This window comes from Oenanthe melanoleuca, chromosome 15, assembly GCF_029582105.1.
Source record: "Oenanthe melanoleuca isolate GR-GAL-2019-014 chromosome 15, OMel1.0, whole genome shotgun sequence".
Taxonomy (NCBI): domain Eukaryota; kingdom Metazoa; phylum Chordata; class Aves; order Passeriformes; family Muscicapidae; genus Oenanthe; species Oenanthe melanoleuca.
Genome location: NC_079349.1, coordinates 2,044,889 through 2,068,343, shown reverse-complemented (window position 1 = coordinate 2,068,343; position 23,455 = coordinate 2,044,889). Strand labels below are relative to the sequence as shown.

Genomic DNA, 23,455 nt, shown 5'->3' with positions numbered 1-23,455 from the left:
CTGAATGTGCCTAGGCAATATTTCCCTGGAGAAGAGTGCCCGAAAGAAACCGTACCCTTGGCTTCCAGATCAAGGCTGGGAGGACCTAATTCGCTTGTCTGAACTGTTTCCTGAGAAATTTGAATATCTTCCAGATGATGTGGAAGAAAATCCAGATGTATGGAAAAATGTACGTGCTTTTTTTCAATGCTGTTTTGTCTCCTAGCTTTTCATCTGGTATTAAGTGTTCAAGTGTGATGCAATGTGTCACAGCACTCCACAGGGGAGATGTCACTGTGGGCTTCTTCCCTCAAGGCCTTTCTCTGCTTCTTGACCTCAGTTAGTGATTGGCTTATTTGCAGAAGAATTAAGGATTATATTATTTAAAAAACAAACTAAAATACCTTCCCTGGTATACTGTAGAATTTTTATTTGTCAGTCTAATGCCTTAGAGGAGTTATTTACCCTGCTGAAGTCAGTGGAAATTTTCTGTTCGACTGTCAACATTTCAGTGGTGTTTTTGTGCTGCTAAATTGTGCTTTGATCTTCTTGTGGCAGTGAATTCTATAGGCTATTGACAAACAAGATTTCCTTTGTTCCTCCTTTAGCTTCATTCCATCTCTTCCTGCAAGCAATCTGTTAATACCTTTTTGCTTTTGATGCTATTTTCTATATCTTAAGAAAATTAGTTGACATAAAGTGAAAGTACAAATGTGTTTCTGGACTTGAATACTTTATACTGAAAAAGTTGGATTTTTTACATTCACCTGAACTTTTAATATTTACTTGCAGCTGATTGACTTTCTTTGTTTTTGTTGTATCTCTTGGCCCCTCATCCATCAATTTAATTTTCTCTTTCCTAGTAATTTCCCTGACAGAGGCACTGGGTTCATTTGCATTGTGTGCTGTCTTTTCTTGCCAGTGGTACGACACAGATGCTCTGGAGCAGATCCCATTGCCAGAGCCCTATGAGGGGAATGTCACAGACTTCCAGAAGCTGCTGCTGCTGCGGTGCTTCCGCGTGGATCGGATGTACCGAGCAGTGACCGACTACGTGACCGTGACCATGGGCGAGACGTGAGTCACTGTCCCCTCTCACCTCCCAGCCACACTGCGCACTCAGAGCTGGAGCTGCCTTCAGCTTTGGCAATGCCTAAAGAGCAGAGCAGGGCTTGTGTCTCAATGATTTCCATGTGCAGTCCATGGTGAGCTTCGTGCGCAGAGCTCTGTTCACACGTGGCAGCTGCTCTGTGCAAATCAGCCAAATCATTTGGCTTCTCCCTCTGCCAGGTACGTGCAACCCCCCGTGATCAGCTTTGATGCCATCCTGCAGCAGAGCACCCCTTTGTCACCTGTGGTTTTTATCCTAAGTCCTGGCTCTGATCCTGTCAGTGACCTCATGAAACTGGCTGAGAGGACAGATTTTAAAGCAGATAGACTCAAATTCCTGGCCATGGGACAAGGCCAAGAAGAGGTAACTTGGATGGGAGGGTGGGGATTTGCTGTGTGCAAGCCATGCTCCTAATGCTGGAACTGATCAAATTTCCTTTCCATAGGTCTGCTCCATTTTAAGTGGAGTTACCTCATGGTTCTGACATAGATTTGTCAGTTTGGGAATAACATTTTACTGAACATGAAAGGGGCCATTTGGCTGACTGGCTGCTGTTCTGGTTTGGGTGAGGGTAGATGCAGAAGCAGATTTTTAGCTGTTAAAAAGTAAAGATGAGAAGATGTTGCTGTGGACATGAGGTGGTTGGAAGTGTTTGCTACCAGAAAGTTCTCCTGCTGCTTCTCCTGCCTTTCCTGTGACTTTCCTTTTTGTTATGGACACCAAGGCAGGATGTCCAGAGCTTAACAGCTGTTTGAATTTACCACTATTTAGTCAGTAGGAGAACTCCTATCAGACTCATTTAGACCATCACTTTCCTAGCAGGAAAACCCCACTGCATGAGCCCATCAGAGGCAGTTTGTTCTCAGGGTAAAGGGAGAGTTACAGATGTTCTTCTCCTGTCCTCAGATCGCTTTGCAGATGCTGCAGGAAGCAGAGATTCATGGCCAGTGGCTCATGTTGCAGAACTGTCACCTTCTGGTGAAGTGGCTCATCCATCTGGAAAAGGCTCTGGAGAACATTACAGAGCCTCACGAAGACTTTCGCCTCTGGCTGACGACTGACCCAACTGAAGGCTTCCCAATTGGAATCCTGCAGAAGGCCTTAAAGGTGGGGAAGCCCCCCCAGGAGGGCAGGTCCTGGCACTGGCACTCAGCAGAACAGGCTGGCTCTGGGGGGCCTGGCCTGAGTGCAGCACACTGGGCCAGGCTTCTGAACTCACCTTTTGTCTTTTTTTAAATCCTTTTTTCTTTGTCCTGTTTATTTTACTGGCGTGTTTCCTTTGGGTGAAAACTGTTCAGCAGTTATTTCAAAGCAGAGGTTTGTGAGTAAACCTGGAAATGTGACAAATGGTCCTTAGTTTTAAATGCTGCCACAGGTGAGGAGTACCTGGAGCAGAAATAGCCCTGTCAGCCCTGCTGCTGCAGTGCAGAACCAAGGCCTGTGTCAGCCTGGCAGTGCCAGAGCAGACATTGGAATAGGGTACTGGCTTCCAGCTGCTACTTCAGGCTGCAGCATTTATCACTAAAAGCTGAGCTGATTATTTTGAAGGCACAGGCCATGATTCTGCCCTAATGTTCTTTTCTGTGGCTGCTTTACTGCTGTTGTGGTGCCCTGTCCTGTGAACATCATTATTTCATTTCACAGATTGGAAAGCAGTGCCTCAGTGGCAGCTCTGGGCTGTTCTCCCACTCCTCCTGCAGTGGGAAAGGAGCCAGAGAGGATCTTAAAGGCTGCAGATCTGCACTTTGTGGGTCTTGCCAGGAGCAGTGAGAACTGAGGTTTTAGAGCTCTTTAAAAAAGCTGCCAGGAAGCAGCTCTGGCAGTTTGATCAGCAGTAAAGCCACATTGTTAAAGCATCTTACTGTGGGCATATAGGGCACATTAAAATATGTGAAGTACTGGTATTTCAGTAAATTATATCTTCAAGTATAAGAAATATTAATGTCTTGCCAACAACATGACTAATTCCAAAATAATATCGAGTTCTCTTTGCATAGGTGTGTTTACCTTGATAAACTTAAAAATATTTTTCCTGAAGAAAAAAATCCATTATTTGATAGGCATTGGGAAAACAATTTTAAATGTCAAGCTTGCATTGTATAGCTTACTTAATGTGATGTATTTACAACTTATTTTCCTCAAGTTATCCAGTAATTGATGGCTTCCCTAATTATTTTGATAGGTTGTAACAGAACCACCTAATGGTCTGAAACTGAATATGAGAGCCACCTACTTCAAAATTCCCCCAGAAGCCTTAGAGCAGTGCCCACATCCTGCCTTTAAATCCTTAGTCTATGTCTTGGCATTTTTCCATGCTGTGGTTCAGGAGAGAAGGAAGTTTGGGAAGGTTGGCTGGAACGTACCATACGATTTTAATGAATCTGATTTCCAGGTAAGAAAACAATTGCAGTGGCTCTTATATTCCTGAGTAGCTCAGATTACTTTTGAAAACACAGAATTTTATCCAGCTTTAACCTTTCTCACAATTAGATTTTACTTAATTTTTTTTTCTGCTTCTGTGGAGTCATGTAGACTCCTAATCTTCTATAATGTCAATTTGGGATGCTAAAAATTAGATTCCAAATAGTTTTTATTACCTCTCTCATGGGTTTCTTTTCAAAAGAGGATTTATACTTTTTAATTATTTCAGAAAGAAGTAATTGTTAGTTTTCAAACAAGAACTGTATTAAAGAAAATCTATGAATATCTGATTTATGAATCTTCTTATCTCACATGTTCCAACCAATTCATTAGGTGTGCATGGAAATCCTTAACACATACTTGACAAAAGCTTTTGAACAAAATGATGATCAAATCCCTTGGAGCAGTCTCAAGTATCTCATTGGGGAGGTGAGTGCTACAATGCCACAACAATTCAGATGGGTGAATTTTCCTTTCTGCATGGGGCTGGGGACTATTTCCTGGGCAGGTTTGAAACTCCAGTGTAGCCCTGAGCAAGGGCTCTCAGCCTCAGGGAATTAGAGCCACTGTGTGCAAGTGCACAACAGGCAGTGACGGTGCTTAGTTAATTCAGAGAGAGCCCTTGGGACCCTGTGCTGGAAGAGCACAGTTGGCACATGGGTATCACTGGAGCTGTACAAATGTTGTGTTCTCAGAGCTGGGGCAGCTGCCCTGCACTGGCAGCTGCTGCACCATGAAGTCCTGCAGGAAACTGTTACTTTGCAGCACTGGATCCCAGCTGAGCATGAGCTGGAACCTCAGGAAGGTACCTGCACATAAATCATCCAGATGGGTCATTAGGAGTGCCCAGAGCAGCTCTCTCCAAAATATTTTCTTCCTGTCCCCCTGAGAAGGGACTGGAGATGTCCTTGGGATCCATAGGGGAGACAATGTTACACCACAGCCACTGCAAAAGCAAAGAGCAATTTTGACCTTGCAATGATTTTTTCAAACTGTATTTTCTGCTCCAAAAGCCAGTGCTGTAACATTGGTGTCACTGATTTCCAGGTCATGTATGGTGGGCGTGCAATCGACAGCTTTGACCGGCGCATCCTCACTGTCTACATGGATGAGTACCTTGGGGATTTCCTGTTTGACACATTCCAGGTGTTCCACTTCTACAAAAGTGACACAGTCGATTACAAAATCCCAGAAGGGAAGGGAAAAGATGACTTTGTTGGTAAGAAATGCTTCTCCTGCTACATTAAAAAAAAGTTTGCTTCCATTGTACATTGTCTGCATCCATTGCTGCTGAACAGAGCACCAGGCACTGCTGGTGTGTGGATTGCAGTGTTGCAATCCTCTGCTTTACAGGAGCAGACCTTTGGAATGTGAGCTTGTCACTGAGCTCCTCTGGTGTTAAAAAAAGAACAAACAAAAAATAACCCAAACCACAAAACCTCAGTAAAGAAGCATGGTAAATTTGTTAAGTGATGTATAATATTTCTGTGGGGGAGTCTCTGTGTGTTTTGATCTATGCATTGCTCCAACACCAGGTTTAGCATTTGATTTTTTTATTTAAGCAGAACAGCAGCAAAGTTGCTGTGGTGTTCTGGGTTACCAGAGTTCCTGGGCTTGTTTTCCAGAGGCCATAGAAGCTCTGCCACTTTCCAACACCCCCGAGGTCCTGGGCCTTCACGCCAACGCCGAGATCGGGTATTACATGCAGGCAGTGCGGGACATGTGGGTTCACCTGCTCGACCTGCAGCCCCAAACTGGTGAGTGCCTGTCTGAATGGCTTTGTGAACAGGAAATCTCCAGGGACGAGTGCTGAGCCCTGGGGACAGTGACAGCAGCTCCTGTGTGTGGGGAGTGATCCTGGGGCTCTGTCCCGGCCTTGGGGAGCAGAAGGAGCAAAGCCACTGCAGGGCTCAGCCCCGCCAGGCTGGGAGCAGCTCAACACCTGCCCAGAGGCACAGCTGGAGACCTGCAGGGCTGTGGGCAAATGTCAGAGCAGAACCAGGGGGAGATTGATGCCAGAAGGTGACTCAGCTCTCAAAGCTCTCAACCTTCTCTCAGATGAGTACAGATTTAGTCTCACCAATATTTGTTGGTTTCAGGTGAAACTGGTGCAGGAATTAGCCGAGATGAATATATTGCAAATGTTGCCAAGGATATAGAAAACAAATTACCTCAAGTATTCGATCTTGACCTTATACGTAAAAGTTACGGAGTTACCATCACCCCCACCACCGTGGTGCTGCTGCAGGAACTGGAACGTTTTAACAAGCTCATTGTTCGAATGGGAAAGTCGTTGGCTGAGCTGCAACGTGTAAGTAAAATCACAGCAGCTCAATGGGGCAGCTGGGCTGTGCCTGCCCTCAAACTGTGTCCATGGTTCCAGGCCTTGGCTGGGGAGGTTGGAATGAGCAGTGAACTGGATGATGTGGCTCAGGCTCTCTTCAACGGGCAGATTCCTGGCATCTGGCGGCGCCTGGCCCCCGACACCCTCAAAACCCTTGGGAACTGGATTATTTTCTTCAGAGCTCGATATGACCAGTACACCAGCTGGGTAAGCAAGTGCCTCCAGAAAGCCTTTTGTTATGTTAACCTGCACGATGAGCTGTGCAGGCTGGTGCAGAGCCAGTGAACACTTCAGGTGAGTACTTGAGCTAGTGCCGTCACTGCATAACTGTGGGTGCAAGGCAGACTCACCCCAGCTCCTCTCTAAGGGCAGTTTAGGGTGAGTACCAGGTGCTGCCCTTCCCTGGCTGTGGTTGCAGGTCAGTGATGGTGAGCCTGAGGTGATGTGGCTGTCGGGCCTGCACATTCCTGAGTCCTACCTGACTGCTCTTGTTCAAGCCACCTGCAGGAAAAACAGGTGGCCTCTGGATCACTCCACCCTCTACACAGAGGTGACCAAGTACAGGAAAGCAGAAGACATCACTGAATCCATTCAGGGTAGGTGTTTTCACAACTGTTTGGCAAAAAAGTAGTTAATTAGTGAGAGAAGGAAATTGCTTGGCACACTAAATTACTTTGGTTAAACCTTGGCAGGCATTTGCCCTGGGTTTCACAGTCCTCATGATTTCCAGCTGGGAAGTAGCTGGGATCTGGTCCTGCAGAGCTCCTGTGTGCATGAAGCTCTTCCCACCCACAGGCAGGGATTTGAACTTACAACTCCCCCTTGCTTGTTCCATATATATACATACATAAATATATATATGTATATGTATGCTTGTGTGTATATATACATGTATGTAAAGACACACTGATTTCTTTAGGCCTAGAAGATTGCCAATCACAGCAGGCTTGTAAGATCTATTTACACCACAAATAATATATTGAAATGTACTTAAGCAAAAAGTACCTATAAATATGTATTATTTATTGTGTAAATATCTCTTTATGAGCTTTCTATGACTAGCACTGCTGTAATAACTAAATATAAGAAGCTGGGTACAGGGAACAGCTAAGCAAGGCTGTGACTACCAGCTCTGATTGGGAACAGAGGAGGAAAAAAGTTTTTGGTTTTTTTTTGTTAAATGTAAATGCTGTACTTGGTATTTGTACCAGAACAATTGTCCTGACCCTTCACCTGCTCTCAGTGTCCCCTAGTGATCAGGCCCAGGGGAGATACAAAGCTCTCTGTGACTTGGGCAATTAGAGGGCACCAAATCACATTTATTCCTGCTATTGTTCATCATGTGTAGTGCAACTGAGACAATTTAATTTGATTTCTGAATACAGCAGGATGATAAAAACAAAGCTCTCAGAAAACTGCACCAACTGCAGTTGGAAGTGCAGTGTGTTTGTGATGACTGTAGTGCCCAGAACAGGGACTGCAGAACAGTTATCTTTTCCAGGAGCTCAGTTTACCCAAACATTGCATTTTCTGCCTTTGCAGGCTGCTATGTTTCTGGTCTATTCCTGGAAGGAGCAGACTGGGATGTAGAGCAGGGCTGCCTCATCCAGAGCAAGCCCCGTGTGCCGGTGGTGGAGCTGCCCATCCTGAGGATCATCCCCATAGAAGCACACAGACTCAGACTCCAGGTACAGCTCCTGAATTCCCTTCCTTCTGCCTTCACACCTCCCCAGCTGGCAGGTGCTGCCCTCTCTGCCCAGAAGCTGCATTTTATCATTATTATCATGCATTATTATCCCATATGAAGCACCTGGTTTAACACTTCTCCTTACACTACCCATCACTACAGTTTTTTTCTTCTAAGGGGGTTGATGCATTTGTTGCCTCTTTTCCCTTCAGGCACTCTGGGACAGAGATCTTGTGACACTCTCACACTCCCCCTGCTCTTTCAATTACTTCCCATCCCCAGTAAAGGACATAAACAACATGTACATTTTATGGGCATTGGCTATTTAAAACCTCTAACAAAACCAGTGAATTTCTGAAGCCAGTCCTGTCTCCTTGGGGCCCTTGCTGTTAGCAGTGTGTGCAGCAGCCCAGGCCCTGCTCAGTGTCTGCTGCCTTCCAGAACACGCTCCGCACGCCCGTGTACACGACGTCCCTGCGCCGCAACGCCATGGGCTTCGGCCTGGTCTTTGAAGCTGACCTTTACACCACCAAGCACATTTCCCACTGGGTCCTCCAAGGCGTGTGTCTCACCCTGAATGCTGAATGACAGTCAAAAACAGGCACTGTGTCCTTCCCCCAGAATGCAGCCCTTCAGAGGCACAGGGAAAAACCCTCAGCCTGGTTGGGGTTGTGTTCACTTAGGCACACCTGACTTTAGTTAGTATTAGTTTGGTTGTATTATACTCCCAATAAACATGTTTGAAGAACAGAGTGGTTTTGGTAATTTGAGTTTCCTTTTGGAACAGCTCCAAGCCAGTCTGTGGCTGCAAATAGAGAGTAAGTTGGTCTCGCACACACAAAGACTAAGTTTTGCCTGGATGGTTGTAAGAAATGTCTTTAATTGCCCAAAGCATCACTTCTGCGCTGCCTGGAAGCAATGCCTCCCACCAGCCCCCAACAAGTGGCAGGGTAGGTCACTCATACAACACATGACCATAAAAATATGGTGCCAACAACCAAAGGAACCAAACCAGCTGCTGGTTAATGCAATACACGTAAAAACAGTAAACCCCAGAGTAACAACCTTGCTTTAACCAACCCCTTTCTGGGAACACAACTTTTCCCTATCCCTCCCACCACTTGTGAAACAAATTCCTACCACAGAGCCAGCAAGGCGCGAGGCTGAGGCGGGTCTGGGGCTCAGGGACGCGAGTGACAGAGGGTGCAGAGGGCAGAGCCTCCCCTGGGATCAGCCCTGCTAGAAGGGTCATGCTGCAGGAATCGAGCGGGACCACAGGCAGGAGAAGAGCTCTGCCAGCCTGCCAGGCCTCTGCTGGGACACTGACAGTGGCCCAAGGCTCTGCAGGGAGACACACACCAACACAGCTGCAGAAAAAGCTTACGAGGGGCAAACTACAGCTGGCGAGGGGAGGGGACAGGGCAGGCAGGGATCCTTCATCAGCTGTCACAGAGAATACATGTTCCAAATTTTTAAAGGCACATCATAAGCTTAGCAGCATTTGGGAGCCAGTGTTTCTTGCTGGTCCTACTCAGAGGCTGCAGACAAGAGTGAAGCAGAGTGAACTGAATGTAAGAAAAATGGACAAACTCGTGCTCCTGTCTCAAAAACTACACACCCTCCCAGCTCCCAGTATGCCTTTCTTTCCTAGAAAAAAATAATAAAAAAAAGAATCAAGTAGTCTAACAGCTGTTGGGTCTACCTGCTGCTTAGGAGTAGGGGAATCTGGTCAAGTGCAAGGCAAGTCCATCCCAATCCACAAGGACAGAAATCAAGGATGCCAGGTTCTCCTGTATGAATTGGTTACATCACTTAAAAAAAATACTCACATTTTAGAGGGGCAGCTCATGTTTCTACGCTGGCAGCAGCCAGCACTGTCTGATGATGCCCAGAACAAGACTAGGATTTTTGGGGAAAAAAAAAAAAAAAAAGTATCCCTTTACAAAAAAAGTGCAGGTTAGAGCATAAAGAACCATTTCCATATTGGATAGCCAGTTACATTTCCTCACTGGAAAAGGAGCTCTGAGCCAGTATGGAAGGTGCTACAAGTGCAGTGTACTGACTAGCATAAAATGTGTCATGAAGCCATTTGATTAAAAAAACCCAAAACAATCCCCACAAGTAACCCAGTGTTTATACTTTACTTATGAGGGTCCTTAACCCTTTAAATGGTGCTTCCCCCACCCATATTTTACTTAAAGCCACAAACCTAAGTATTTAGGATTAATCAAGTAGTGATTGCTGGGACTCTGGGGACGTCCTTAGGTCATTAAAGTGAACGTACACGTGCCCAACTCTGAGTGCTGCTGCGAGAGCGGCTGTGGCAGAGGTCAGTGATGGCTCTGGAGTGCTCACACACACCTGGAGACAAGAGAACCCCTGCCAGGTCAAATGGTAGCAGCCAACACGTGTGCTGCAGTGTGAGGGAGGGGTGTTCTCTCAGGGAGCGCTCACTGACACAGCCCCGTGCCTCTGCCCACACGTGCAGTTACACAAACGGAGCAGCACTTGGAAGCAAGCGGTCAGGTCCCCCTGATTTGGCCATGAAGTGGTTAAATACCTTGCCATATGAACACAGTCCTAGGAGGTTTCGTTAGAGCAAAATGTATTAATGATGTACCCGGGAGGAGTTTGGCATGCATGGGGCATCAAAAGAAACTTCACCGCAGGTGCTATTTACCCTACAGGCTCACAGTGCATAACCAGCACAGAACAGCGCTTCCGTGGTGTGCTCAGACAGTTCTGTCTGTCCCCGAGTGCTTTCTGACCACTTTGCTCCCGTGCACCTGATCCACGGCCAGGGTCTCCACGTCCTGCGGCGGGGCGGGCGCGGCGTGGTGGATGCGGTGAGCCACCCCCACGTGCGCCTTGTGCGGCTTCTCGCGGCCGGGGCTCTGCGACTCGCCGGGCGCGCGATCCGAGGGGATGGGCGGGATCACCAGCGGCCGCTCCTTGATCAGATGCACCTCGGCCGTTTCCCTGGCCAGCAGGAAGGGCGTGGGATCGGGCATGGCATCCACGGGCTCCCGCAGCACCAGCTTCCTGCTCTCCGAGCCTATTCTGTAGGCCTCTTCGAACTCGGGGTTCAGCGGGGTGGACAGGCTCTTCTTCATGCGGCGCCGCGGCGTCTCGGGCAGTTTGTCCTTGGGAGGGGACGGTTTGTACCCGGACAGCACGGGGCTGCCGGACGGGGTCCCCTCCGCAGTTCCGCTGGCACTCAGCAGCTTCTTCTTGGCCGCATGCAGCTGAGAGGTCAGATAGGCAATCGTGCTCGCTCTCTGCTCCAGTTCACTGGACAACATATTGAGCTTATGGCTTTTCATTTTTAACTCTTCCAAATACTTCTTTTCTCTTTCTTTAATAGTATTTTCCAGCACCATTATCATTGCGTTCTTTTGTTCAAGTTCTTTCAACAATTCACTATTTTCAGCCTCTTTGATTTTCAGCTGAGCTTCAAGATCCTTGCACTTACTTTTGAGGTCATCACTTCGTGAACCACCACTGTCTAGAAGAACAGGAGAAGCAGAAGTGTTTCAAGTTAACAAGAGCCATTATGAGGAATACAGGTAATACTCATCCCACACCATCCCTGATTCAGGTTAACATTAGGGAGTTATCTTATCCCTGCTCTTTACCTGTTGTTAATAACTAGGATCTATACACACACACATATATATATAAATAAAAGCTTTGTGGATAATTACAGCACCAGCTCAGCTAAGTTTTAAAAGTAGTCTCACTCTTCTGCCCCTAAAATTTGTGTCCTGAGTTCCCATATAGCAAGCAGGGAACTGACTGTCTAGTGGAGTCAGCAGTTCCAGGTGCTATTCCTGGCTCTTTCACAGATTTCCTGTGTGACCTTGGGAAAAAACTTTTGACATTTACTTCATAAATAACTATGTCTGGAGAGTAGAAAAGAGAATACAAACATTGAAAAAGATTAGTAAATTGAACATGAACACTAAAAGAAAATGCCTTGTATTCCTTACCTGACGAGTCTGAACTCTTTACAGTCAGCTCATAGGTTAAATCTGAGGAAAAAAAAGTTGTTTATTTTTGTTAGAAATCATCATGCAGCCCATACATCACCTGGTGAGTAAATTTACAATGACTGCTTTCAATAAATACAGAATTAACTCCTCCTACTACCCAAATCAAGACTAGAAGATTCACTGCAAATAGGCAAATATGTAAAACAAGCAAACTATCAGCTTTTTAAAGAACAAATAAAAAAATATGGCTGGTTTGCCACGAGATGCAAACTGAAGAGCCCAACTGCACCCTGCTGGTGGCTGTGTGCTGGGGTTTCACTGTGGCAGCAGTCCCTCCCAGGAGGGGCGGGTACCTGTGCAGCGCTGCTGCAGCCGGCGCAGCTCCGCGTGCAGCCCCTTCAGGGTGTTGGCGTGCTCCCGCTGCAGGAAGAGCAGGTTCTTCTGGGCACTCTGCAGCTGGTACTCCAGGGCTGAGGTGGCCATCCTGACCCTGCCAGGGAACACACGTGGAATTGTCATGGTGAGTTACCTGGCACATACAGGGATCCTCCCTCTGCAGCCAGGATCAGCAGGAATGGCTGAATTCTACTGTTAATGCACTGACTGATGTGTGATCATCAAATGCCACAAAAGGTTTTTCTGCTTTAGGACTATTTTGATTACAAGTGCTTTAAGTTCTTCAAAAGCCTAATTATACTGTAGGCTGGAGCAGGGAACTCATTTGTTTGGAGTCAACAAATTTAAAGGATTAACTTCAGACAGTCTAAGTCATTAATCTTGTTACAAGTTAAAAGCAGAGCTCTGAGGAATGGGCTACTGTACCAGTCTTGCTGAGCGTTTCCACTTACCCAGGGGACACAGGGATTGGTAAAATCCTTGGCAAGAACAACGAAGAAAGCACTAAAATGCAGCAGCTCTAAGGAAAAAGGCAGAGCTCAAAGGTGTCTGAGCAGAGCCAGGCTGGTGGCATTGCCATGGATGTGGCTGCCATGGGTGCCCAAACAGAGATGTGGGCGCTGGGACCAGCACAAAGAAAGCTGCAGCTGCTCCTGGGTTTCCTCAACACCGGGCCCAATGACACAGAACAAGAAAAGGACAATGCTTCACTCAAAGAGAAAACACACATTTTTCTTGCTGAGGTTAGGAGTACATGGAAGCCTGTTACACCACTGGGTTTCCCTTACAGATCAGCCTTGGCTACAGCAGTGCTCACAGCCAAAGACAGACACAGTTAACAGAGTGATGCTGACAGACATCCCTGAAGACCTCTGTGCTGCCAGTGTTGTGACTGGTCCTGATAAGGCAAAAGTGGATACAGTGGGAAAGGCTAAATTGTGTTATATGTGTAGAAACCATTACAGTAATTAGGTTACAAGTGTAAGTGAAGAGTCAGAACTCCTGCTGCCTGGATAACCACCTGCAGTGGCATTGCAACCATGCCTGGAATTATGGGACCACACCCAGTGTCCAAGACGGACCTTAAAGGGCTTGTCTTGGCATGGCAAGTGTTCTCCATTGGGACTCTTTGGTATGGAGTTCTTATGGCAAGAATTTTTTCCTACCAGTTTAAAATTGGTGGAGCATAAGCTCAGAGCAAGTGACACACTTTTATTATTCCTAAGCATATCACAGCCCTGTGTTTAATTTTATACTTTTATTCCCCAAAAGAACAGCAGACTTGGTACTCCTGCATCTTAGTGACGCACTGAAGCACCTGGGGATGGGCTGGAGAAATCACACACACACAGAGCCCTCCTGATTTCATCAGTGACCTGAACTGACTTCATCTTCTACTGATTCATCTCTATAGAAACAAATATTAAACTGTAAAAAAATAAAAGGAAGATGTGAAAGATGTTAAGAAATCCACTTTGTGCAGCAGCCAAACAGCCTGGTTACCTTGTAACAGAGATCAAGGATTAAGTTCAGTGCCCAAGAATGAGGGCAGCAGTGCCAATTGTGCTTTGTCCAATGAATGGGTCATTTTCAGTTACCATGGTTAGCTAACAAGAAAAAATTATGGACAAAAACATTCTAAAAAGAGATTCCTAGGGTGGCTAAACAAATTTTGCAACACCCCATCACTGCCATACTGGTGGTCCCTCACAGCCACGGTGCTGGAGGGCTGTTGGAAGGGGCAGTACACAGTCACAGCAATTACTGCGGGGCACCATTAATTCTGAGGAGTGAGGATATTTAATCTGTGATACAGTTTCAAAGTGACATCGTCTGGCTTGCAAAGCTGACATCAGACAGACGGGAGCTTTACTGAATCATCCCATTTCTTCAGTGTTCATCCTACTCTGAGGGACCGAGCGTGACAGCAGGATAAAACCACAGCTGGAGCTCTGACTGTGCCGGACACTGAGGCTCAGAAGGGATTCTGCATCGAGGAATGTATTTTCCAAAAGAAACCCTAAGCTGTGGTAGAAGTAGGTAAAAGAACAGCCTCCACACAATAGGCCAGAGCTTCTGTTCTCACAATGGGTATTAATGGTGGCTTTACACCTGTAACTGTAACCTGAACAGGAAAATACTTGCCTGAATAGGAAAATATTTCATCACCAGCAAAAGACAGTAAGTGTTCACAGCTTAGTCCTTGCAAATAAACATGTTCATTAAAAACTATTTTCTAAACGTTAAAAAAAAAAAAAAAAAAAAAAAAAAAAAAAAAAACAAAAAAAACAAAAACCAGAACAAGGTCCTCACTCTATTAATCTCCTCAACTGCTTTTTCTCTTTGATCTTCTGCATCTGAAAGATCACACCAGGATTACCTGCTCTGAAGAAAACAAATATAATCAGAGGCAAGCAAGTGTTAAAGGCTTAAGAAAATAAGAACTACCAGCACCAGAGCATCATCTTCCTGCAGCAGCACTAAGTTAATCAGTGAGATCAATTAAATCAACCCACAATGAGTTTTAGCTGCAGCCCCTCTGCACTAAGCTGTTTCCCACAACCCTCTGCAGGCTCTCTGTGTTTTCCTTCTCACAGCAGCTGGCTGTCTGCTGTCCTCCCTCCTTCCCTTGAAGGGAAAGGGAAGGCCTGAGGTGAAGCCACAGCCCCCACAGATGTGTGGGCAGCAGATCCAGCTCCAAACCCACTCAGGCCCTTTTACACAGCACAGCCAGCACTGTGAACTCTGCCCCTGTGCTCTGGGAAAGAAAGAGTCTTGCACAGTCACTATACAGAGACAGATTTGCTCTGCCCCATAGTCCTGGGATTGCACTAAGCTCATTTCATCTCAGGCTCTCTGAAACACGAAGGTCAAAAACCACAAGAGAAGCAGCAAATGCAGAAGTCAATGGTGCCCTTTGCAGCCCAGAGGAGCAATCTCCACCTCCCACCACGGGAACTGGTGGAACAAGCTCCCAAATCTGCCAGGCTCTGGCTGGATGCTGGCAGATAAATGACACCAGGGCTGGGAAGAACGCTGTGACTGCATACACAGCACAAAGTTATGTCACTATGGTTTTTCCCCCTTCCCCTTTGTCTCCAAACAAAAAAAATGTTCACTATGTTCTTACAGAGACAGAACTGTGCAATGCAGAGCTTGGCAAAGTCCCCTGGGAACGCAGGCAGCATTTGGGAAGGATGACAGAACACTAAGGGGACACTGCAGTGTCCAGGGGTGATGGTGAGGGTGACACCTCTCCTCTTTGGCAGCAGGACTGGCCCTAAACACCAAGTGCCCAACCTGTCAGTGACAGAGGCTTTGTGCAGATTGTGCAATGCATTCCACCCTTCAAACATCCAGTTTCTCATTTCTCAGGACCACCACACCACCAAATGTTTCTACATACAGCTTAGTGATTGAGCCTTAACTCCTCCAAACAATAGATTCACAATTTCTCTTGAATATAGCCAAGAAGGAACAAATGGAATGAGTCAAACAGAATTCCCTTGGGAACGATAAGTACAACACTTTAATCATGACTACACCTACCTAAGCCATCATCTTCCAGTAAAGCAGAGAAGGTAACTTCAATTGTCATTCCTGTAAGCTCACCTTAAAAAGGAACTGTTCTGTCTCCTTACAAGAGCATGTTCTCTTCAAAAGGGAATATATACACACAAAATCTTATATGGAAAAGGAAAAAAACATTAAACAGGAGCTTTCAAAATGCGACTTAATCACATGCTCATCGTAAACAGTCACTAACATTTTAACAGCCACATCTTGCCTTGCAGAGGATGTGCAGGCTCCAGGCCTTTTTGGATCTTAAGCATTTGGAGAGAGTTCAAAATGTTTCAAGGCAACCAGCATCTGGCTGCCTATCAGATGCCATTGCACAAAATCAGAGCATCTCTATGCCCTGCTGCAGATAGAGACAGGAGGAGGGAGATGCTAATCTCTGACCTTAGATACAAGTCCAAAGGATGGAACGAAGCCCAGACAACAGTGATTTAACATTTCCATTCCTGTTTGGTATCTACTAAACAGAACACAATAACCTCCTTTGATGTGGATGGGGTGACCATCACCTGAGAAGCTGCTTCAGCTCCCTGCCAACTCATAGCCTTGAAATATGTATGGGCAGACATTTTCCTCTTAACTGCTCACTGGCCAGTGCTCCATCAAAATGTAACCAAAACTGCCAAAATATCATTTGCTCGCTATACAAAATACAATTTCAAGAACTAAGTAACGACAGTGGGTACCTCTTGTAAGAACCTCCAAAGTTTTAGGCAGACCCCATTTTAAAGATTGTCACTGAACTGACCAAACTTATCTAAACACAGCTCTAATGCTGAAATTACTGACAGTCACTTTGTTGTTCTTTGCTTAGATCAGCTCTCCATCTCCGAGACATAATGCCATCCCCAAAGTGTTTGCTCAGCTTCTTTCAAAGGACATCACAAAGGAGACCCTGCAGCCTCCACAGCCAACTCAAGGGCTTTGCTCCTTTCTGCTTGGACATTTGTTTTAAGTACCCCACAAACCAAATCTATCACACCACTGCACCTCTACTAAAGCAGATTCAGCAACAACACAGCTCAGTGACAAACTGTTCCAGTTGCACATTTCTGCTCACCCCTCGTTCATCTGTGCAGACTAAGCCAGTTCAACTAGTCCAGTGCTGCTGAAGTCGAGCTCTTTAGACAACACACCCAGCCTATACATCCACCAGGGGACATCCCCTCCTTTCTGCTCCCTTATCACTGAGCACCTCTTGCAGCAACACCTCCATCCTCAGCCTTCTGCATTACAATATAACAATGCTTACACATCATTAGTGACCCAGCAACTTGTTCTCTTGTTTTTTTCATTGGTGTGTTTTAAATCAAGCAAAATTAGTAGTTCTCTCTGGGAGACAATGGAGGGGAAGAAGGAATTGTGCCACTGTCCTCCCAGAGGAAGGACATGATTTCGCTTTCTCAGCTCCTTTTCCATTTCTACTGCATTTGATGCTATTTTACTCAGTGGTTTCTCTGCCTTTCCCATCATTTTCTGATCAGAGGCTGTGTAAACTCTTTACAGTTAATCTCTGAATGTCCTGCAAGCACACATTTTAGTACGATGATTTTTTGTTACTCCTACAGCAGCTGGTATGGCAGCAGGAAGAATAACTGAGTGGACACCACCCTGGTAGCAATGATTTAATTCTGGATGCTCCAAAGGAACCAGCTGGTACTTTTGCACAGAACTCACTGACTGCCTTCATGCCTGACTGTCTACCAGGAGTCAGGAGCAGTGACAGGAATAGTTCACGTGGTGTTTTCTCTGTCCTTGAGACCACCCAACCCCAGAGCTGTCACAAGAGAAGAGACTATAAGGAATCAGATGTTAAAATCACTAATGTGACAGAGTATTAGAGAACCAAACCAAATGGTCCTGCAGTGGCATTTCATAAGACACAGTTACTGTGACCAATACCAAGGTATGCAGAGCTATGGCTGTACAGCTGTCAGGAACAAATAGCTTACTCTGGCAGGAAGTTTTGAAAATTACCTAATTTGAGCCTAATTCACTTTAAGGAGACAAAGAAGGTATTACCTAAATGACACTACTTCAAAAGAACCCCTTTAACAATGATGAAGTGACAAAAAAAGCCCTCACAAGCAAGACTACATCCTCATGTAGAGGAAGAGGTTGCTTCTCTCCTGCTCTCTATCTAGCACATGCTCCTAAAGAATGGCTCTTCTATTTTGTTTACCCTTTCATTGTGAGGATAAAACAGTTTGTTATTTTCATATAACCTCTAGCAAAGCCACAGAATGCAAACTGCACCCCAATCACAACCAGGCAGTCATAACATTGCAAAGACACATCAGTCTTTCTAGTAAACCAACTTCTTTTGTCAGAAGAATGATGAGAAAATTAATATTCAATTCTCCCAGACTAACACAGTACCAATGTTAAACATAAACCCAAACCTCATTCTATTTTTTGCCAAAGTCACTATGAAAGTTCTCCAGCTTCAGTTAAAAATTAATCGGGACTTAAGTTAGTAAGGTGGGCTGTGGGTGGTTTTGGTACAAGGATCTGTTAAGTATAACTCAAAATTCAAGCTTAGAGATCACACCATACTACAGAATAGTCACAGGCTTTTTTCACAGATCACACACTCATGAATACTGCATGCCCTCTTTTAATGTTGTCCTCTATGATCAAGAATCTGTGAATTGCACCAGAAATTGAAGAAAATGTTTTTGTGCAATATAAAAATTTGCCCTTCCTGAAGCCTGCTGAAACACAAACCAGAAGAATTACTAAGCTAGTTTCACATAACCAACTTGGCTGGGCCTTTTCCCGCTCCCAAACTCAACAAAACCCATCACCACACAGACATGTGGCTATTTCACCACCCAGCCCAGACATGACTTTGTCTCACCCATCCCACTCACACACTGAGCAAGAATTTAGTGCTGCATTCCTGAAATGCTCCAGAATCACCTTCCTGGTCATTCAGTGAACCAGGTCAGGGAACTGGTGCAGCTGAAAACAAACCTGTTTTTCCACTGGCTGCTTTCAGGTGGCAGACTCACTATGCAGCACTGTAGATGCCTGGAGAAGGTGAAAAAAATAAAAAATAGAATCTGTAAGCAGGTCAGGGGGTGGTACAGGCAGAACTGCTTCCTGCAGCAGCACCAGCTCCAGGCACTCGCCTGAGCTTGAGCTCCTATTGCATGAACTGCAGATATTATGATTTTCAGAGGCTACCAGAAATATTTGTGAAACATGGCAAAAAGCACTGAAGTCTTAGAGCAAGCTAAAGAAATCTGTCCTGAGAGATAATTTACAGAGAGCAGCTATTATAAAGCAACTCTACAGAGCTGCACAACAATTTCCAGGCAAGTGTAACAGGCTGAGGAGATGAGATTTTCTCTAATGCACTCTGTGATGCTGTTTCATAAGGCATCGATTTTTATTATTTTAGAACAGCAACTATGATCAAACACAAAAATTGCTCTCCACTTTGCTAAAGGTTTGAGAGCTGCTGATGAAGGAAATCTGGTATTGGTGATGACCTAGGTCCAAGTCCTTTCTTCAGCAGTATTTTTTTGGTGTTAAATAGGATGCCAAGACAAAGAACCCAAATACAGGTGCTTTATACCCTCCCTTACATAACCCAGGTATCTCAAACTGAGTCACAGCTCAGATCAAGCTTTCCTGAGCTGGAAAGGAAACAAGCAGCCACACTTCTATTACAAAGGGAACCTGCCGGCTCTGACATCATTCCCACGGCTTTTCCTCACAGACGGACCCTTCCCGAGCTCCACACCTCTGCTCCACAGAAACGCGATCTGCTGTGCCTTTCGTGCCCTCCCTCCGGGCACCGACTCGGATTACAGGCAGCTACTGTTCCCTGACATATTGTCAGCCTTTCTGGAGACAGCTACCATTCTGTTCACAGAGAAGCCATGACATTTAACAGTCTTCAGTCCAGCACTGTTTTTAAAGAAGACTGATTTTAAACTCCACCTCTCTCAATCAAATAATTAAAAACAACAAGCAGCAATGTATTTTAACATTTTAAATACAAACAAAAGGTTTCCTTGGAGTAAAATGAGAACAAAGAACAAACATGCTCCCAAATAGCAGGAAAGAAATAGCAATCCAAAGAAAAGCCTTTTGTAATGATTACTTAAAACCACTCAAATGAACAGCTTGCAGAAGTTCCAATACACTCTGAAAATATCAGTTTCAGCAATATTTAGTCATGCCTCTAACGTCTAGTAGTAAATATATTTATTGTTCCTACTTATAGTACCACAGTCTTTAATATCACCAGGAGAAATGAGCTTGGTAGATAACGGCAAAACATTATTAAACAAAATCATTCACTGCTCACATGGAGACAGACTAACACCCATTATCACACTGCTGGACATCCTGCTTTAGAGGAAGATATTTTTTGCATCACTTGAAAATGAGCAGAGAGACAAATCAGACATTCATTGATGATCCCACAGCCAGACAGGTAAAGGTGACAGAACAGAGGTGAGGGGCAGCAGGTGGTAACCAGGGGTAACATTCCCACTCGACTCCACTCAATGAACTATCTGCCACCTTCCTGTGCTTTTCTGGTGGACATTTATGAACGAGAAGGGAGAGGAGGGTTTGTCTAGCAGAGCCCCGCTGATAAAAGGTTTGTGCCTGAACAAAGGGCACCTCCCACCTCAAGCCCCGGCAGGCTGTGGGCACCGGGAGCGCTGTTCTGGGCTGTGCCCGACCCTTGGGCAGTGCTGCCCCGGTTACACAATGGGCTCACTGCAGCAGAGCCGGGTCTGGGTCTGTGTCTGTGCTGCCCGACTGGCACAGCCCCCGGTGCCCGAGCGCCGCAGGCAGCCGGAGCTCAGCCCTTCAACACCAACATCCACCTACTCTCCTTTTGGTGGCTGTGCTTGCCAAACCAGCAACAAGAAAAATCTATGTCCCACACTCAACTTTTCCCCCTCCTCAACTTATTTGACTGCTGAATTTTCAGTAATGTGCTACTCAACTAAACCCAGCACTTTTAGCTACTAACAGACACATATACATAAATAATCACAGAAAGTATCACTTGTCAGCAAAAAGGATTCTTCAGCATTATAAATTTCCAGAAAGTTGATGACTGTTCTCTCTATAAAACAAACTACAACTTACTACCTTTTTAAAACTTTACTATGCAAAACAAAGTTAAACATGAACTTGAGTAAAATGATTAATAGTAATCTTTTTACCCAATATGAAAACAATCCTTCATAGTTTTGCTATTTTAAACCACTATTTTTAAAGCCACAGAACAGAGATGCCTAAAAATTGCAACTGCTTATAATGTTGAATATTTTATTTTACTTTACATTATGAGCCACATTCTGCCATAACAGCACTGGGGAGCTTGTGTTCTGCCTCCTGCACTTAAAGAACTGACTAATGTGGTAGATCTGGATGAACAAATATATCACCCTTAACACCTACAGCTTCTTGAAGTAGGGCACACTAAGGAACAGTGGGATTTTTGTAGCAAAACACATTTAAAAAGAATTTTAAATTCCTGAAAGTATGCAGCTGTATCTGAAATCCAATGTAAAGGAAACAACTGTAAGAAATGAAATTATTGCTGTTCTACAGTTTGCAACAACTACTGAACTGGAAACTACTTAGAGTATCTGGATTGGTCATGAGACCTTTGTAATTTCCAAGGGGATGAGGAGGGACTAAACTTTACAGATATATTAAGCAGAAGTACAACAAGAGGATGAAAACAAGTGGTTAGCATCAGTTTAACCAATATTCTTTCTTTCAAATTAAGCAGCTGATACTTTCCTCTATTATGACCTTCCAATCTTTGTTGTTTCACTAAAAATGACTGCTGGAGCCTCAGTACAACCAAAAGCTTGAAAAAACAACAATATTACAAGTCAGCCATTATCTGTGTATAAAGCACTCGCTTTAAATTGTCAAAACAAAAAGCAATGTGCAGTTTAAGAGCATAAATGTCAGTCTCCCAGAGGCTCAGTCATAATAACGCACTACAGAATTGTATTCACTAATGAGCAAATTATATGGGAAAAGGCACTGTATTTACAGCCACATCCATTTGTCTTTTGTTTTTTAATTAAGGAGCATAATTGGTATTGCAAAAGCTCAATATAGCTTTTTAAGTGTAAGCATCTTACCATCTAAGTAAAGCCAACAAGTACTCTGGATGCTTCCTATGCACCTGCAATGCAGATCAAAATAGACAATTCCACCCCCCGGGCTGCCTCAGCTTCTGTGTTCACATTTTACCTTCACTGTCGCAGCTTTACCCAATTTAACAAGGTGGGCTCAGGGGCATTCCGCTGCCGTCCAGGGCGGGAAGGGCCCCTCCTTCCTCCCGGCTGTCCCACCCCATGTCCTGCGTAGGGAAACTGCGTCTGGAAGCATCTCCATGTCTGAAGACGCCCTGCACTCCCCTGCTGCCATATCCACAGACGACAGGCGTTCTCTTCCAAAGGAAAAATCTCCTCCTCCCAAATGAAGTGTATTCCCTACCCACTCCAAAATATACACAATCCACCCGTGCAGCCCATTGCAGGCCCCGTGTCGCTCATTCAAACGACACTGTTGTCACTTCGTAAAGTGAAAAGGCGCGATGCAAAAGGCGCCTGCGATGGATGCGGGAGGATGGTGCAAAACCGGGCCCGGTGGCTGCAGCGGGAGGCGATGGGCGGCCGCTCTCCTGCTCCGGGGCACATCCCAAACAGAAATACCGGCACAAATGGAAAGACTAGGGGGGGTACAGCGAAATGCTGGGCAGTCCCTTCCCCCGCTGTGCTCCAGTGACCAGAAAAGGGCCCTGGATGCTCTCAGGAGCGCGTAGGAAGCGCTTTGGTCCAGCGCCAGCGCCCGGCGCACCGGCCCGGAGCCGCCCTGCGCGCACCCGCGCTGCTCGCTGCCCCGCAACGGCCCCGGGGCTCCGACCAGCCCTGAGGGGGCTCCGACTGACACTGAGGGGCTCCGACCGGCACTGAGGGTGTCCTGACCGGCCCTGGGGGGGGAGCTCGACTGACACTGAGGGGGATCCGACCTGCCCTGAGGGGCTCCTACCGGCACTGAGGGTGTCCTGACCGGCCCTGAGGGGTGCTCCGACCGGCCCTGGGGGGGGAGCTCGACTGACACTGAGGGGGATCCGACCTGCCCTGAGGGGCTCCTACCGGCACTGAGGGTGCCCTGACCGGCCCTGAGGGGGACTATCACCGCCTCTCGGGATCTGATCGCGCCCCATGTTCAGGTTATCTCCCCCAGCCGCCGCAGGTCCGGGGCCGCGGCCGCCCCGCCGCCGAACGCGCCCCCACAGCCCCGCCCGCCCCTCACGGGACGGTCTCTCCTGTGAGGCGGGAAAAGGCCCCAGCAGCGATGCCGCTGCCCCGTTCCCCACCCAGCCCCGGCGGTCGCGATGCCGCCGCCGCTGCCGCCCCCTCAGCCGGCCCGGGCACAGCGCGCCTCAGCCCCGCGCCTCCGCCGCCGCCGCCCCGCCCGGCCCCTCACCTGCTCAGCCCCAGCCGCGTCCGCCGCTCGCCCCGCCCGGAGGACCGCGGGCGCCCCGCGGGGCCGGCACTGAGCGGCGGCACCGGCACCGGCACCGGGGGCGGCGGCGCAGGCGCAGGTGCGGCTGCGGCACCGGGCCCGTCGCTCTGGCAACGCGGGCACAGCGCGGCCGCGCCGGCCCCGCCCGCCACGGGAGCGCGCGCGGGGCGGGGCGCGCGCGCACGGGAGCGCGCACCTGGCGGAGGGACGACCACGAGGCGCGCACCCGGTGTGCGGGAATGCGGGGAAGGAGGGGATTCCCGGGAATGCGGGGAAGGAGAGGAGATGCATTCCCGGGACACACTGTCCTGCTTTAAGCCCAGCTGGAAATTAAGCACCACGCAACTTCCCTCTGTCTTCTTCTTTCTCCCCGGTGGGATGGGGAGGAGAATCAAAAGTAAAACTTGTAGGCTGAGAAA

At 46.7% G+C, this 23,455-nt stretch overlaps 2 protein-coding genes and 1 long non-coding RNA gene across 9 annotated transcripts in view; 2 read left to right on the top strand and 1 right to left on the bottom strand.

Annotated features, from left to right (window-relative positions):
• The window catches only part of DNAH10 (dynein axonemal heavy chain 10), a 49,485-nt gene extending 41,203 nt beyond the window's left edge, over nt 1-8,282 (top strand). The window contains exons 65-77 of the mRNA XM_056504241.1: nt 15-169; nt 902-1,056; nt 1,270-1,453; nt 1,997-2,197; nt 3,273-3,482; nt 3,845-3,940; nt 4,559-4,730; nt 5,137-5,268; nt 5,611-5,822; nt 5,895-6,062; nt 6,274-6,451; nt 7,398-7,543; nt 7,984-8,282. Of these exons, the coding sequence (XP_056360216.1) occupies nt 15-169; nt 902-1,056; nt 1,270-1,453; nt 1,997-2,197; nt 3,273-3,482; nt 3,845-3,940; nt 4,559-4,730; nt 5,137-5,268; nt 5,611-5,822; nt 5,895-6,062; nt 6,274-6,451; nt 7,398-7,543; nt 7,984-8,130 (2,156 nt within the window). The 3' untranslated portion in view covers nt 8,131-8,282. The remainder of the gene's footprint in view (nt 1-14; nt 170-901; nt 1,057-1,269; nt 1,454-1,996; nt 2,198-3,272; nt 3,483-3,844; nt 3,941-4,558; nt 4,731-5,136; nt 5,269-5,610; nt 5,823-5,894; nt 6,063-6,273; nt 6,452-7,397; nt 7,544-7,983) is intronic.
• A 106-nt stretch (nt 8,283-8,388) lies between these two features.
• On the bottom strand, nt 8,389-23,142 carry CCDC92 (coiled-coil domain containing 92). 7 transcript variants are annotated; one of them, XM_056504237.1, is made up of 7 exons: nt 22,998-23,101; nt 18,486-18,542; nt 15,480-15,613; nt 14,244-14,315; nt 11,888-12,024; nt 11,532-11,573; nt 8,402-11,047 (listed from the first exon to the last, which is right to left on the bottom strand). In XM_056504237.1, the coding sequence occupies exons 4-7, from the start codon at nt 14,285-14,287 to the stop codon at nt 10,275-10,277; spliced, it is 996 nt and encodes a 331-aa protein (XP_056360212.1). In that variant the 5' UTR covers nt 14,288-14,315; nt 15,480-15,613; nt 18,486-18,542; nt 22,998-23,101; the 3' UTR covers nt 8,402-10,274. The 7 variants fall into 7 exon arrangements, with proteins under 7 accessions (XP_056360215.1, XP_056360208.1, XP_056360212.1 ...); XM_056504238.1 differs by having other exon boundaries at nt 14,244-14,310; nt 15,543-15,613; nt 22,998-23,090; XM_056504233.1 differs by lacking the exon at nt 15,480-15,613 and having other exon boundaries at nt 8,396-11,047; nt 22,998-23,139.
• Nucleotides 10,540-13,436, top strand: LOC130259668 (uncharacterized). The gene is made up of 3 exons (XR_008841684.1): nt 10,540-10,604; nt 10,989-11,108; nt 13,203-13,436. It is a non-coding gene; the product is annotated as an uncharacterized LOC130259668 (long non-coding RNA).
• Nucleotides 23,143-23,455: the final 313 nt, after the last annotated feature.